This window comes from Gnatocerus cornutus, chromosome 10 (assembly GCF_029298725.1).
Source record: "Gnatocerus cornutus isolate USDA-ARS CGAHR chromosome 10, icGnaCorn1.1, whole genome shotgun sequence".
In the NCBI taxonomy this organism is placed as follows: Eukaryota; Metazoa; Arthropoda; class Insecta; order Coleoptera; family Tenebrionidae; genus Gnatocerus; species Gnatocerus cornutus.
The window spans coordinates 4,903,152-4,919,968 of NC_142242.1; the positions used below are offsets into that span (position 1 = coordinate 4,903,152).

Consider the following 16,817-nt stretch of genomic DNA (forward strand, 5'->3'; position numbering starts at 1 on the left):
ATCTGGCTAAAATGTAGCCGCAAATTATTCTCATTACTGCACTAACGGTAATGGTAATTTCATTTTCTACTGATCTTATTAGTAAGTGTGATGGGTTCGTTGTTGCACATTGAGGCTCCATGTGTGAGCTCTCAAAGCTGTCGGGAAATTTGATTTTCCCTTGTACAATTTGCATAAAATATACTGCATTTTTGTGAACTTGTGAACACCTTTATAAATATACAAACTGATGTAATGGGTCCGAAATCATCAAAGATGAAAGACGCACAAATCGAATCGTTATTTGTCAACAGAGGGGAAAAATGAAATCCAAAGTTTGGAGACAGGATGTAACGTGTGATTTATTACTGCTTTGTCGTTCCCAGAAGATCTGTGAAGAGTTTTGAGGATTTAAGAAAGCGCTGACGGATTTAATTCTCTTTTTCTCTTTTTTGCAATTACACTAAAGGTGCAAATAAATTGTGTAATTTCGATCAGGCGAAGCTTTCACGAAAAGTTATTTTGCAAACGATTTATAAGATCCGTGCTGGTGTTTCTTCAATCTCCCGCTGCCAGGAGTGCATGCAATGACTACTTATTTTCAAAACGGATAGGAAATTCAATTAAGAGCTGAAAGCTTCGAAAATCCATTATTTCTCGATATCGGCTTTCCAAATTCGCTGAATTTTTTATAAAAGCTTGTTGTTTACGAATCGAAACAACTTAATTCATTTAATCAAAGAAAAGAGTCTTGATCAAACGAAAAAAACCGGTTTAGCTATATCAATATAAATGAAATAATTACACGTAAATTATTTTATCAAATTACAAAGTACCTGTTGCTGTCATTAATCACTTCGGTTTCGTGTTTCTTGTTCGTGAAATAGTCTTTCTTTTGTTTGATTGCAGGCGTAAACTGGCCACGAAACCGTTTAGTGAACTAAACCGATAAGTCAGTCGATTCTATTTACCGGAAAATTGAAATTTCTACTGAAAAGAAAATCGTCAGTACTTACCTGTAATGAACTCATGACGAGTTGTAAAGAACTCGCATTTCTCTTTAAGAAAAACTTGTATAAAACGCATTTTATGGGAGAAATGACGAGGCGGCAACGTTTCTCAGAATTTTATTCGACTCTTTTTCTAATTCATTACACATATTAACATATCATTTTATATTGTGATTGGTATTTCTAAACGATGGTTTTAGTAAGTTACATTATTGCTTAGGTAGCGAGATTTAGAATTGCTTTAGGTAACAAAGATTAACACTGAAATAAGTACAACCAACGAACGTAACAATTTCGTTTATACATAAGATCACAAAATGCAACAGCAATAGAGAGATGTTAAACATTTAAAATATGAACACTGAAGATTAAGTTTGTGGCGATAGGCAGAATTCGTGGACTTTTTATTTGAGCCTTATTTAAATGGTACAATTAAGCCAGATTTTTTAATCGGGGATGTTAACTGAGTTATTTTATAAAAATATAAATTTATAATAATTGTGTATATAAATTGTTTTATCTTAATAAAGAAAATAGTTGGTCCTGAGAATTTTTTTCACTTAAAACAAGTGTGGAGTAGTGAGTATTAAATAATTTGAGAACTTTTACTGTAAATTAAGTTCGTTGAGAAATAAACACGATTCAACATTCTGAGAATTTCGTATACATGAATTTGAAGCGTTCTTTATTTCACTTACTACTTTCCTATGTTTTCGTTGTTTCTTTGTAACTAGGGTTAAAGTTCTCAAATTGGAAAACGTAACAAACATCAAAGGACATTTAACAAACATTTGTGGAATGATTGCTTTTCGGTAACAAGAAACGATAATATTAAATGGTTTTTCTTAGACTAGAGTAAATAGCAATTATATAAAATAATATTTTAGAAAGTCTAAAAATTTGAAACAGTCATAAGGAAAGCACTTATGTCATATATAGATTATCATTTGCATTTTACTTTCTATATAACATTCGTGGAATTACTACATTTACAACATCCATTGCGGGAAGGTTTCACCTAATACGACATTTATTACTTTACTTAGTGATTATGCTAAAGTTCTTAGAGTTACGTGGCATATTTACCATCCTCTAGATGTCCGTCTTCGTCTGAAGAATCTAAATGCGACTCGGCCAAAGATGATTGTTTGGATAACGACTGAAAATAAAATATTAGTTGCTTGTACAAACCAATCCGAATAATCACCTGATGAAGTCTACGTCTTGGTGGTGAACGCTTATTCCACAAAGCTTCCAATTGATCAAAATGCTGAGATTGCGCTAGAGAAGCTTGTTTCGCTCCCAAGCCACCCTTCAACACAATTTCAATCAGATTTTAACAAAACCAACGTAAGTTTACAACCTGAGAGTCTTTCATCTGCGGGATTTTCGAGATTTCTTCCATGCTCGCAGAAACCGAGAAACGACGTTTGAAACGTTCATCTACAGCTGGTATCACTAGGTTTGATGTTAAATGAGCGTATTTCTTCTGCCAAGTGTAGGTGTCTAAAGAAACTTCCTTCTTCAATAATCGCTTCATTTGGCGCTTTGGGGCCGGTTTTGGATCTAAGTAGTTAAAGTTATTTTCGGGTGGCTAACCTACGTTTTGCTTACTTTCTATAATGTCCTTGTCGGGGGCACAGTAAGTTGGAAGTTTGACGTATTTTGCAGGAGTGTTGTGAAGGCAAATAATTGGCATGAAATGTGTGTCTTTCAACAAAACCGATATTCTCGAAAAGTCAGGTGTTGGTTCGATGCTTATAATCGGATAATGCAATTGGAGTGAAGTTAACTGCAATCCTCTCTTTGTGTCCCAAATTATTATACTTTTATCATCCGAGCCTAAAACCACCATAAACAAAAAACCATAAACTCCCCCCTAATCTCACCTGAAACCGCAATTGTTCCATCCCCAGATAACTTAACGCAAGTAACATAACTTAAGTGAGCCGATAGTGTATATAAATCGGCTCCAGTATTTATATCCCACACTATCAAGCTATTATCGCACGATCCTGATATTACTTGACTTTTGTCGGCTACTGAAACTGCCACGCATGTTACCGCATCAGTGTGTCCGATCAAAACCTACAAAAAAATCCCAATTCTGATAGATTCCATCAAATTTGATGCCTCACTTGAGATAGTTTTCCTCCGACAACTTGCCAAACTTTCAATGACATATCCCTTGAACCTGTAATAATGTGCTGCGAGTCTATTGTTAGGACAAAGCATGTTATCTCTTCGGAATGATTCACGTTATACTTTTCGTCGTCTTTTACTAGGGACCAGATTTTTAACGACATGTCGCCGTTGGTGGCGATCTAAAATTCACATTTGAAAAAGTTGTGAAAATGGACGTACACGTTTTGTAACAAACTAATAAATGATAGTCTTTTATCTCGGTTCAGTTGAGAGTTGATTAGCGAACTGAACGGTTTCCAAATGAATGTTTCATTTGTTATTTTTCCACAATTTTAATTTCGGTAAAAATTGTTGATATCAAACAAGTTATTAAAAAATAAAATTTGCGGTGGTATTGAAATCGGATGTTTTAAACAATTCTGAGTAAATGAAATGAATTTCAGCGAAAATGAATATATTCAAAGCTTAGAAATGGATAGAACTTACTGCGTATTTCATGTTGTTTGTAACTCTAACACATTTGCTAGGTCCGGGATATGTTTGCAGTAAATTTCCATTATCGGCGAGCCAAATGCATAATGTGTCGTTTCTGTCGCTTGAAATTATCCTCGTAGAATCCATCATAACGAACACAGTAGAGACGGCAGCTTGATGACCCTTTGTGAAAAATGAATGTAGAGGTCGATCCTTTGGATGTCAAGTATGTAACTCACCGTAAACGTTGAGACTAATGTACCAAGAGTTAGTCCCCAAACTTTAACGGTTTTATCTTCTGAGCCAGACGCCACAAATAATCCATTTGCAGCAAAACTAACCGCTGTAATGGGACCCAAATGTCCCTTTAGAGTCAATACTAACTCTTGACTATTAAGTTGCCACACATTGACTATATGGTCCAATGCACCTGTTACCGATAATTGACCGTCTCTTGAAATATCCAAGCAAGTCAAGAAACCTCCGTGAGTTTGCAAATGATGCTGTGACTTTTTCTTTACTTTATTGAAGTTTTTGATGTTGTCGTCGCTTCTAAAGGGATAAAACATAACTCGATTTCCACCTGCAACGAGTCGTTAACTCTAAAAAACTTTGACTTTGAGTGAACAAACCTGCGGTCAAAAGGAAATCGTCTTTTTCAGTGACACGAACAGCAGATACTTCTCCATTTTGTCCGGTTAAACATTTGATTAATTTGGCACTGTGAATATCGTAAATATACACTTTTCCGTCTGCACCCCCAATAACAGCCCTACAGCTGTCCTGAGTAAGACAAATCGATCTGACCTAGAAAGGAGCAGTTTAGCTAACTCTGGATTTTAACTTACAAAATGTAACCTTTGTTTTATGGTCCACCAAACTGTGAAGTTCAGTTCCTGTTGCTAGTGTGCGTAAATACAAATTGTTGTCTCTACAACAAGCTAACAAAAAGACAGAGTCAGCTGAAACTTCGATCATTTGTATCGGTGATTGCAAAGTAATTGTATTCAGTAAAGTAAAAGTTTCCAAAGACCATAAACAAACTCTTCCATCTTGACTACCCGAAACTAGAATATCACCTGTGGACGTTACTTTCACGGACGTTACAGGACCTCGATGATGGTCTATTTTCATCACCACGTGCCCGTCCGACAGAGAAGTTATTATAATGCTGCTATCTTCACCACCACTGATAATCACAGAATTGTTGAGACCACCGGTTATACATAAAACCGGTGCTATGTGCTCGTGAATACGAAGTTTTATCGCAAAGGATTTCAAGTCCCATACTATTATACTTAAGTCGTCAGAACCCGTAAACAGGTACTGGGAATGTTTTGTCACAGCCATACAAATTATTTTACCAGTATGACCTAAAAATAAACTCCCTTAAGTGCTTGAAGGAAAAAGAACACCAAGTAAACGTAATAATAAAAAAGTAATGAAAATTGAGAAGTGTGTCAGATCGAACGGGCTTTAAAAATCAAACAGCTAAAACCAATTTTACTTAAAAGTTTTATGAAACGCTTCGTTTAATCAACTTAATTTAAACATCTAATTCTGTCTTCTCCAAATGTTAATTTTTGGTTTCAAAGTCGGTAACTTATTTTTCAGACATGTCAGACATCGACAGTGGCTTTTCAAATTTATATTTAACTTCCAATTAAAACCTTGTCTTCGAAGGATCATGAATACTATCCCTTTTCGAAAACTTCTTCATTGTCGTCAAAACTTTTTTAATTTACATAATTTAAACACTAAAACTCTCTAGATCAAATATTAGCTTTCAGTGCATTTTTCTTGTTTCCACAAACAATAAAGCTTGTAAAAGCTCACCATATTAATTGTAAATTGAACAATTTCGCAGAAAACTTAAGCTTTCACTTAAAGACTTATAGTTTTAAAGTTAGCGTATTAAACTGTTGCAAAGTTTCTTTTCAAGTAGTAAAAATAAATCGAACTTTGCACTTTTTATTATTATAAAATGTTTGATTTGAAATTGCGCCATAAAACGAAAGTTGTGATTAATCAATGAAAAAATTGGAAGTGACCACCCCCGCAAACCCGACGTTATTTTAATCACGTCCAATTACGCAAGTTCGCATTATCAATCATAATAAGTCAACAAGGATGAAATGACGTGACCTGCGATACAGAGAATAGATTCACGATATGAGATACCTAGACGTTTGACATTTAACCAATTTCAGAATAATGAAAAACGCCGGATCTATTTTGTTTAAGTATTTATAGAGCACTTAGCAAATTTGAGATTTTTCAGAGAATAAAAAGAAGTCGCGTCTGTCTCCTTGAAGATTATTTAATCATAAAATAGCAGATGTTGCACCTGCTGACGTTCGACCGACAAATGAAATTAATTTTCTACTTTTCCACAAGTTTTGTTACCTTTAAAAGTGTGAACTAGCTGGTTGCTCATGATGTGCCACAGCTGAGGTTCTGAATCGACAACGCAGATAACATGTTGTCCGGAAGGTGTCGATTCAATGAGTCTAACATTGGGCGTGTTAATGACTCTGGATTGTTGAGGAAGAGGTGGTTGTAAGAAATCCGTTAACGGCACCACTAATGGTAAAGTAAAACCATCGCACCATGCCATAGCAGAAGTTACCAAAGAACTCATTAGCCCACCACCACGTTCTATCACTGGTCTTAGCCAAGAAATTAGTTGAGTGCCTAATTGATAAGTATCTCTGGTTAAAACATCAGTGGACTTCCTGATGGAGTAATAAACCAATTCGATTTCTCTATCGAGAAGATAACATCGCACGTGTTCTAACAAACATCGCAAATAGCTAACCGAAAACGTCTGTAACTGTAACGAAAGCAATTGGAACATAAGTAGATAGTAAAATGTTACTTCTGGACCAGGACATTTGGCGTATTAAAAAACAGGGTAGAATACTACAAATTTAACTGTTTACCCAAAAGTAAACAACCGAAAAAGGCCTAAATCTTCTCAAAAAACAATAATTTTTATGCACCCCAAAAGTACACAAATATCTGTAGATCACCAGAAATTGGACACACGAAAAAACTGTTCAAATCTCCCAAAATTACTTTAAGAACGTCCTTAAAAACTAATAAGATATCTTGTTTTTAAACACTCCAAAATGGCATTTTCATTTCTGGACCAGACTAATTGGCGCAAGCCAAAAAAAAAGAGAAAAACATCACCAAATCAAAGAGGTATATTTGGCGCCTTTCAAAATAAGGTAGAATCCCACAAATTTCGCTGTTTCCCCAAAAGTAAATTAAAAATCAAGCATAATTCCCTTAAAAGAACCAAAAAAATCTTTACAAAATCCATTATTTTTAGACATCCCAAAATAATGCAAAAAATTCACCGGTCGGAATGACGATCGGTAAAAATATTAATCAAATAAAATCTCTTCTTTTAAATTCCCCAAAATGGTTTTTTATTTCTGGACCAAGTATTACTTACGCCATAGATCGATAAACCACATACTCAAATTATTTTTATAGCTATTTTTATTTATAAAATCAAATATGTTTAATGGATTAGGATTAATTTTATATGGCTTTAAAAGATTATATTCGTTAACGTAATTTTCATCAAATAACTACTTACGTTCTTTCTTTGTTGTAGGACGTAATGTGGAAAGTTCCGAAAAACGTCTTTAAAGTGAACAGAAGACTTCAACAATTACAACATCAAGTGGAAAAACTAAGAATTTCTAAACAACAATTACAACATCGAGTCGAACAAGTATAACATCAACTCCAACGACAAAAACGTGACTTAGAATGGCTGAAAAAGGGCCAGATTACATTGCTATTCAAAGCAGATATGTTTTATCAAGTCTTTAAAACCAGAGAGGTTAAATAAATTAATTAACTAATTAATTATAATAAATAATGTTTTTAAATGTTTTGTGTTGGTGGTACGGGGTGAAAACATATTATTTGGGGATGGTTTACAAAAGCGTCACGGTACAGCAGGGCTATGTCTTCAGCCCCAACTTAGAAGTCCCTGTGCGAAGGACTTTGGAAACGAGACGCGATTCGGGGGGCGATATTATGCGATGGTATATACTGTAGCCGACACCAAAAACCGTGTTTATGATTTAATGGGCGTCCTAACTGCACAAAGGGACGAAACCACCACAGTACTTCACAAATTCATCGTGTTGAACCGACAGTTTTACCCACAGACCTCGGTTTTTCCGACCGTTTCGTTCCAACCACGAAACCGTCGTTCAAAACCGTCGTGCAAGAACGAGGTTTGTGGGGCCCTTTAGACAAGGATAGTCGGACTTTTACCAATGCTTGTCATAAATTACAAGATTTAAGAATCAGCTGCTGTAGTGGTCTTGTCCCTTTGGGCAATTAGGTCCCCAATTAAGTCATAAACACGGTATTTGGTGCCGGCTACAGTAAACAATTTAGCGCGCGGAATATAGTTAATTTACGTAATTTTCGCTACAAAAAAAGAGGAAAGAAGGAGATGTTAAGTTATATGTTTTGTTAGTTTTTAAGGGCGTTCTTGGGATAATTTTGCATTATTTTGGGAGATTTCAACAATTTTCGTGTGCACAATTTTTGGTAGTCTACAGATATTTGGGTATTTGGGGTGCATAAAAATTCATGTTTTTTGAGGAGATTTGAGCCTTTTTCGGTTGTGTACTTTTAGGTAAACAGTTAAATTTGTACAATTCTTCCTAGTTTTTAAGACGCCAAATCCCCTGGTCTAGAAGTAACATTTTACTATCTACTAACGCAGCTCAAGTTTGTTCAAGTTGCACTTACAGCAGCGAGAAGGAAGTCGTAATTGCACATACACAAGCTTTTCAGTTTAATTGTATCTCCAGCGAGCAAAAGGTGTATCCAAGCTTCTTCGATATGTCTTTGACTATAAGTGACATCCTTGTAAACTGTCGATTGGAACGGAGTCTCCCTAATTTCAGATAAAAGCGGCGCTGAAATGATTTTCACCAATCATTCTGATTACGCCAGTTTGTCTCTCACCTGGTTCTCCTTCTTCATCTTCGTCTTCACAACTTTCGTCTCTACAAAACTCTGAAAAAAACAAGTTTGCCATCTCTGTGTGAACAGTCCTCAACATTTCCTGGTTGGGAAGATACCTCTTACGTACGATGTCTTTTATCATGACATGACTCCACTCGATTAGTAATTTACCACTCATTATTTTCTCTCGAAGGAGCGGTTCTGGAATTGTGGTAATTGAAAACTAATTTTCAAAACGAGAATTTCATTACCGAATTTGCGCCGGATCGAACACAGAGATGAAAAATTAAAATTTGCATCTTCGACGTGAATAACTGCTTCGCTGTTGCTCGTTGGCATTAAAATTTCTAATAGTTCCGTTTCAGTCAGTCCGTATTCAGAACAAGTTATTAACGATGATAAACGAGAGACGGCGTTCTTTGTAAAAGAATCCTCCAAACTCTCGAATTTTTTCGCCACGAAATCTGGGGACCAAAACGTCTGATTGTGAGGCGACTAAACAGTGTTAATACCAACCTTCGAAAGAATCGGCCGATGGAATTTCAAGATACGAATCGGGATTTCTAAAGCGTTCTTTTTGTACTGGAGTCATACGAAGTTTCTCTAAATCCGTGGAAGTTGTGCAGATTATGTGAACTTTTTTCGGTAAAGTTATAGGTATCCAGCTTAAAGCATTAATCGCGTCGGCGTCTAAAGGATTTAATAAGTGTAAATCATCGATGAATATAACAAGAACCTGGTTCATATCTTCGAAATTTCTGAGTAAACTTTGAAACCAGTTGTTGATGTATAAAGGGTCGAATGATGCGTCTTTTGGTAAAAAACCTTCAGGAAGCTTTAAAGCTATGCAAATTTGTTGGCATATGACTCTTAACAATTCTAGATTGTACGAAGATCTGGGAGTTGTTGAGATAAACCTTATTATTCTAAGAGTTCTGCATGTAAACCACTTTTCAAAGTTTCTGTATATTGTTTGAATAAGCGAGGTTTTTCCCGATCCGGGATTTCCGTGTATCAAAATCGGATTATGTCGAACGTTTGTAGTGTTTTGTACTATTTGTTTAATTCTTTCAAGCATTTCCGAATTGGAAAAATCCATCCTGCTGTCTTCATAACACAACGTCAGATGTGTTATATTCTCTTGAAAATTTTCCTAAAACCATAATCCTCGTTAATATTATAAACGTGCGAAATTCTCCTAGATTAAATCAAATTCCCAGAAACTAAATGAATCGTGCTATTAAAACGATAATGAGGTAGTAGTTGGCGCTCTTATTGATCGTCATGTCAAATATTGAAATAACTGCAATAAAAGCTACTAATAAACCTTCACCCAAACTCTCACTTATAGATAGGAAACGTATGGAAACTGTTGACAAGAAAAGCGTGATGATTGATGAGAGTTTTCATTCTCTAATGTCGAGAGTAGCGCAAATAGTCTCTTGACCCGTGACAAATTACGTACCTCGACGATCTTCTTTTTAGATTTTAATTCCGGTTCATCGTCCAAACTTTTTTTAATTAAACCTTTTAATTTATTTAAAACACGATTTTTAAATTCGTTTAGATATGCTTCGTGTTTTTCATGTATCGGATTCATTCCTCCAGGTTTCCAAGGCACTCTGGAAAAAAATCTTTAAAATCCGACCACACACCTTCCACCCTTACTTGAAATAAATATTATTTTCCTCTGGAATAAGTAACTTTATATTTGAATGAAACAACGCTATTTGTTCGCGGCAATATTTATCTATAGTTTTATTAACATAGCTAGAATTTTCCTGCAAACTTTCCGGTTATTAAGAAGTTGATTTGTGTTTGTTTTTACCTGATGAAATTTATCAGTCTCTTCAGGTACATCCCAATCTCTAAAAACGTTAATTACGTGATGAGCGGTTCCGGGGGCCAACCCTAAAACTCGAATTCTTTATCTTGGTGGTATAATAGAATGTTTACCTAAAGCGAAATTAAATTGTTGTTCGACGACTGATTTCAAACAAGAGTTGAGAGTTTTCTTGGCTGCTGCTGGCATGTTTATCATGCATTCGTGCACTATAGTGATAATTTCTTCTGATATAGCTCTCCATTCTTCTAAGGTCGAGAATCTACAGAATTTCAAGCCTCGAGTTAATCGAGAAAAATGAACTTGAGCACCTTAGATAACTTATCGAAAGCAAAAATAATCAAGTTAATTTAATTTCTGCACGAGTGATGCTGATGCAAGCTATCGTATAAAAGTTAAGAAGCTTTGTTAATGAGATTGTGATTTATTAATTTCAACCTGAGATCGTAGTGACGGTTGCAAACAACTAGGGATAATATTAAAGTTAAAACAGGGTAACCTTTGAAAGGGTTATAAATATTAAAAAGGAATTAACCTGCAGTCTTTTAAAATGTATTCGTTTCCTTCCTTGAAGTACCAGTTGTCTAAAATATCACAATTGAGCCCTAATTCCCTCACTTTATCGACTAAGGCTTCGAAAATTTCGGCTTCTAAACGAGGAGGAACTATAAGAGGTTCGTATTTACTTCCAACTAAACTCTGAAAGCTCGGGATTATCATAAGTGGTTTTAACATTAGAGCACAATACCAAAAAGAAACATCCTCGTGATAATTTATGGCACATTCTTATTTCGTTTAAATGATCTTCAAATAGTTTCGCATCGAAGGTGTCTTTTTCAGAAGCCCCGAAATGCATGTCTACTAACTCAACCTTAAAGAGAGAATCTCAATTGGTAATTTTGTATTTAATCAATTTACCTCAATCTTTTGTTCATCGAATACCGTTTGAAGTTCTGGACCAACATATTCAAGTAAAAGACGTCGTTCCTCAATAAAATCTGCAAATAATTCAAATGGGAGAGAATGACAACAAAAGCATTATATTATCTATCAATTTCAGTTTCCAGGGGTGACATCACCGACATCTGTAGTCAACAGAACTGTAGAACAATAGAGCGATTATGTGGCTTTTAGCAGAGTCGGTAGTCGACTAGATAATTTGCAAAATAGTAATATGTACAGAGGTGTGTTTGTTAACATTATGGATTAATTTTGCGCTTTGTTTGGAATGTCGCTCCTGTAAACTCAGCTTGAGCGATTGATTTTCTCCTTTTCCCAACACAAAACTTACCTGTTTTAGTGCTAGCAATGAAAATTTTAACGAGTTTCGCAGCGGGCCACTTAGACGTTTTGTGTCCTTGAAGAATTTCGAGAATGGTTTCATCGTTATTCTTCATGATTTCACCAAACAAACGCACGTTTTAACAATAAACTATTAGATACATTAAATCGATTGTCACTGGTAATTTTCCTATCATCTAAATGACTTCATTTGTAAAATGCATTTTCATTCAAGTTGACTTCTGTACGCCGATGCCATCACGATCTGAAACAAACACTATGTCAAAGGAACTATATTCGGCGAACTAACTTTGACGTTCGTGTGTCATAAAACACCCGCTCCTTTGAACAAACTTAGTCAAATGCACTGCTCATTCACACTGCATAGCGTTATTGAATTTTGATTTTTACATTTCCTTCAATCTTTGTGGTTCTACTTTATTTCGTTTTAAATAAAACTGCTGAGCTTAAACTCAACTTGAATGCGAACAAACTCCACAATTTCGCACTTTTGCTGAAAATTGAGTAAACAAACCTCCACGCTATGAAAATAACGACTTATCGCCGATATAATATCGATCAGCCGGAATTTTCTTCTATTTTAAATTTGGTGAAAGCGCCGGGTGAAAAAATTTATTATTCCCTTTATCTTTTATCATGTACATGTTGGCTCTGAGGCATTATTAATACTGTTTAAAAACGTGTAATTAATTCTGCGCCGGTTCAATTTTTGGTTGAGTTAAAAATCCACTTAAAAAGGAGCTTGAGACCCATAATTCCAAAACATTAACATCACCACAAATTCAAGCTGCACATTCTGTCATCATTAAAACAGCGATTAAAACAAATTCTGCTCGAATTATGTGAAATAAACACCTTCTTTGTCAATAAAATAGAGAAATTACCCGTTCTAGAAACTTGACCTTAGTTGGTTTAAACCAATTTGCAGTTGCTGGAGAAGTTTAATAGAAATATCAACTTTTACCGTTATCGTAGTTTTACAAGTATGGCTTGAATTATCGCTTTACAGTTTGGGGACCTCTGTTTCTAGCGAATTCTATTCTGGCAGTAATAATGCGGTCTCCAAGCAGAAAGTTTTTCACCTTGTTCGGCAAACAATGAAATCCGTAATTAGTCTTTGCTGTAGTAAATAGGAGAAATTTCATTTGAAATTCACTCAAAGTACTCAAATCAACCTTCTTTACGCACATAAAGGTGTAATTTAACGCCGAGACAATCGATTGTATTTTTCCGGGGTTTTTAAATTGCAACATTATGGATTACATTAAAAATTGGAAGCCGCGTTGCATATTTATGAAAGTTTAACGACGTCGTTAAATTAACGGGAATGTCTCAAACTTTGACATTTGGTTCAGTAAATGTTTGGACTCAAGCTTTTATATTAAAATGACGAAGCTTTAAGCTCCTTTTTGTTGTAGAAACTATGAGGTATTTATTTTGGCTTTGACAAATGGTTTTGATGAAATATGTGTGCTAAGATGAGAATTGTACTTATTGTTCGAGCGTTTCGGATGCCTTACATTTTCGCTTTGATATTAATATGATCTCGTTTTTATTGCTTTTAGAATCCTGGAAAACTAGAGAAGCCGTAGTTCGTCGAGTACATTATCATACAGACCGTGTCTATGGCAGTTAACGGAAAAACAAATCGTGTTAAAGAAAGTTAATAGCTTTCCTAAGTGTTCTTTGTTTTGTTCCGTAGAAGCCGTGTTGGTAAATTGTTTTTGTTTTAATTTTCTCTTGATTAAATTTCTGCAGCGAAATGGGACTATATGGATCATAATCTAATTTTTAAAGCCAGCCAAAGTTGACTCTTTATATTTTCATATAAAAATTTGGTGTTTGGTTGGAAATCCAGTCATAAAACAAAAGCTGTCAGAAAAATTGATAGATTTAAATTGGATTTACGTTCATCAAAGCCACTCCTAATGAAATAAAAATGCCTTTTTTCGCCCATTTTAACTAAAATTAGTTAATCGAGTTTAAAATCAATAGCGGCTTGTGATTAGCGTTCTGTATACAAACTTTTCGGTGATACAAAGTTTACAATCTTTATCACAAAATCTCAAGTAATTGAAATATGCAAAGCGACGACCTTTAGTGTCATTTTTACCGTGAACGTCCTCAAAAAAAATTTACATATATTTGCGAGCGTTTTAAAGCTGCATACAGAAAATATACATATGGTAATCCCAACAGCGACAAAATAGCTCCCAGAACTTCACGAATTTCATTATATTTGAAAATTCGCACGAACCAAGCATCGTTGTATTTATGGAGTTACGATGTCTCCAAAAATCCATCATTTTAAATGCGTCGTCTTGTTTCTGTAACAAAATCAATAGAGGTATGGGAGCATGTCGCATTTTTGCTGTTTTAAGTTACTTTTCATTTTTTAGAGTTTATGGAGCGCGTCGAATTACAGACCACTCGTCACTGTCATGGCCAATTTAACAGGACGGTATTATCAGCAACCCTTACAGTAACAATTCGCAGCTAACACCAAAATGCACTTGCAAGCTACGCCAATTACCCCAACATGCAATGTCGAGGAGAACCACCTATTATTACTAGCGTCAATTTGAGGGGGAATACATACACTTAGATTGATAATATTGATCAGAACTGAACTGGCTGGCTCTCTGAAAATTCACCACACACGCTGCTGCAATACATCACAACAATAGTCAATTATACGCCCAATTCTTATCATTTAAGAATCAAGAAAAACGTTCCGGAGATGTGATGTTGCAAAAGTACGAAGTTCGAAAAATGAAAAATTTTTGCATCTGTGCGAAAAAAAATGAGTGGCTTTCAGTGTGCTTTCGGTTTTATTATAATATATACAAGCGACTCCGTTTAAATTATTCTTCGGATAATAGGGACAACTCTTTATTGAGCAAAACATTGGATAATTGGGACAAAATGTTCAGTCGAAAGAGGAGCTCAAAATCTTTCTAGTGGAATCTGCGTAAAATTCTGGGCACACTGATGTATAATAAAGTTTACTCTAAAAAATAAGCGAGAAATCGATATCAGAAGTTTGGCATAGTTTTAGTCATGAATTTTTGCGAAAATTTGCAAATTTCGACTGTAGAAAAATCAAAGAACTGTTTCTTATGTAAAAAATTGCGAGAAAAACGATGATGCAAACCGCATCTTGATATCTGAAATAGTTTCCGAGATATCGAGCTCGAATTGTTTGGAACCTTCAAAAATTTGATCCTCTGGTGACAACCCAAAATTTCAAACGGCCATAACTCGGTTATTTATTGACAAATATTAAAAAATTATCATGTTTTTGAATTCAGCGTGAAATTCTGCGTAAAATGAGACCCAAATTTGTCGAGTTTACTTAATAAATAAACGAGGAATTGGCCAAAAACTGTTTTGGAAACATCATTTTAAGGTGATTTTCAATGAATGTTTTCAAAATGAAAACGACGTTTAATGGCATTGAATTATACATCGGTCGAAAGAGGAGCTCAAAATCTATCTACTGGCCAAATTTGAGATCTATCGGACAAATAGTTTACGAGTTATTGCCAAAAATAAAAGAAAATGAAAAATTTTCATCGTTTGAGTCGTAATTTTTTTTTCGCGAAAAATCGGCTATCGAATTTTGGGCTTTTGAGAACATTTTCCAACGTAAAATGAGCCGAGAAAAAGAATGGCGCAAACCGCATCTCAATATCTCAAATAGTTTCCGAGATATTTAACTTTAAAAATTACGAAAAATGAAAAAAATTGAAAATCAACTTTCCGAAACTTCGATCGGCCATAACTCAGTTATTTGTTGTCGGATTTAAATTTAAATCCCAGATTTGGAATCTGCGTAAAATTCTGCGTACATTGTTGTATAATAACTTAAGTTTACTCTAAAAAGTAAGCGAGATATCGATATCAGAAATTTGGCATAGTTTTAGTCATGAATTTTTGCAAAAATTTGCAAATTTCAACTGTAGAAAAATCAAAGAATATGTGCGAATATATGCGGTTATAGCTTTAATTTTTAATTTTAATAACTCTCAAGTGGTGCGTCTCATCTGTTTTGAAATAAACTGCAATAAATAAATATTTTTACCCAGCTGGTCCGTCTTGAGGATTATTATGTTTGTAGGGACTTGCGGTAAGATGTCTGTAAACGATTTAAAAAGTCAAAGCCAGAACCGCACTGGATCGTTGAACGTACTGTAGATTTGATTCTTACTTCCTAAAAAAAATGACTTAAAAAGTTGGTTAAAATTTTAAGATTTTTTGTACAAATTATTGTTTTATTTAAGTCTACCGATGTGTCCAAATTAAGCGTAGTCGACTGTATATGTCTGCAAAAACGTGTTAAAATAATTTGAGAACCAGTGTAATTGAGTGTAATCTCAAACAATTCTGATTAGAGGTTTGTCAAATAAAACTATAACTCCGTGGAAGACATATTCTGGTGATTACGGTAAATTAAGACACATTACACGAATCAAGCAACAATGACGACGTGAAAATACAAACTGAATTCTTACACAAAGCTCTGAGAGCTTTACAATGCGTTTGAGCTTCTTTCGAGACATGAATATTTAATCTTCAATTTAAATAACATGCTTTGTTAGGACGGTATGAAATAGCCTGAATTACCACCGATGTTCTTCCACCTGAAAATGTTTTCGAATTGTTCTGTGAAAGTTTACGATAAAGTTCTAAACACACAGTCTTACTAAAGTGAAGAAAAAGCTGAGATTAAAAAATGGTGGATGCGCCGGGTCAAAATTAATTTTTTTCCGAATATAAAACTTGGCATTCGGTCACTCCCAAAGTTAGAAATCTCTTGAATAATACAACGTGGGTCACAGCATTTCGACGGAAACAAGAAACGCAGGTTGGGAGCCCGAAAAGTGATTAGGAAAGATGGAGGAAGAGAGGAAAAGAAATTATGTGCTGGGTAGGTGTCGGTGTTCTAGATTTGTCTCCTCCTGATTGTACAGGCCGTAATGGGAGAAATAAGGATGTTAATGTTGTGTAATCCACAGTCGACTAAAAATTAGTGTCACTGGAATGAGGGCTAGACC

General features: G+C 35.0%; 1 protein-coding gene across 1 annotated transcript in view; it reads right to left on the reverse strand.

The window, feature by feature from the left end:
* Window positions 1–1,091: 1,091 nt before the first annotated feature.
* The window catches only part of LOC148167333 (NACHT domain- and WD repeat-containing protein 1), a 28,892-nt gene continuing 13,166 nt past the window's right edge, over window positions 1,092–16,817 (reverse strand). The window contains exons 2-24 of the mRNA XM_088046990.1: window positions 11,750–12,004; window positions 11,377–11,456; window positions 11,207–11,329; window positions 10,994–11,157; window positions 10,572–10,720; window positions 10,444–10,526; window positions 10,284–10,396; window positions 10,081–10,237; window positions 9,132–9,768; window positions 8,867–9,079; window positions 8,616–8,816; window positions 8,397–8,566; window positions 6,015–6,441; window positions 4,467–4,981; window positions 4,241–4,415; window positions 3,848–4,191; window positions 3,621–3,791; window positions 3,128–3,313; window positions 2,879–3,077; window positions 2,604–2,831; window positions 2,353–2,555; window positions 2,197–2,301; window positions 1,092–2,148 (exon numbers count right to left, since the gene is read on the reverse strand). Of these exons, the coding sequence (XP_087903116.1) occupies window positions 2,059–2,148; window positions 2,197–2,301; window positions 2,353–2,555; window positions 2,604–2,831; window positions 2,879–3,077; window positions 3,128–3,313; window positions 3,621–3,791; window positions 3,848–4,191; window positions 4,241–4,415; window positions 4,467–4,981; window positions 6,015–6,441; window positions 8,397–8,566; window positions 8,616–8,816; window positions 8,867–9,079; window positions 9,132–9,768; window positions 10,081–10,237; window positions 10,284–10,396; window positions 10,444–10,526; window positions 10,572–10,720; window positions 10,994–11,157; window positions 11,207–11,329; window positions 11,377–11,456; window positions 11,750–11,855 (4,839 nt within the window). The 5' untranslated portion in view covers window positions 11,856–12,004 and the 3' untranslated portion in view covers window positions 1,092–2,058. The remainder of the gene's footprint in view (window positions 2,149–2,196; window positions 2,302–2,352; window positions 2,556–2,603; window positions 2,832–2,878; window positions 3,078–3,127; window positions 3,314–3,620; window positions 3,792–3,847; window positions 4,192–4,240; window positions 4,416–4,466; window positions 4,982–6,014; window positions 6,442–8,396; window positions 8,567–8,615; window positions 8,817–8,866; window positions 9,080–9,131; window positions 9,769–10,080; window positions 10,238–10,283; window positions 10,397–10,443; window positions 10,527–10,571; window positions 10,721–10,993; window positions 11,158–11,206; window positions 11,330–11,376; window positions 11,457–11,749; window positions 12,005–16,817) is intronic.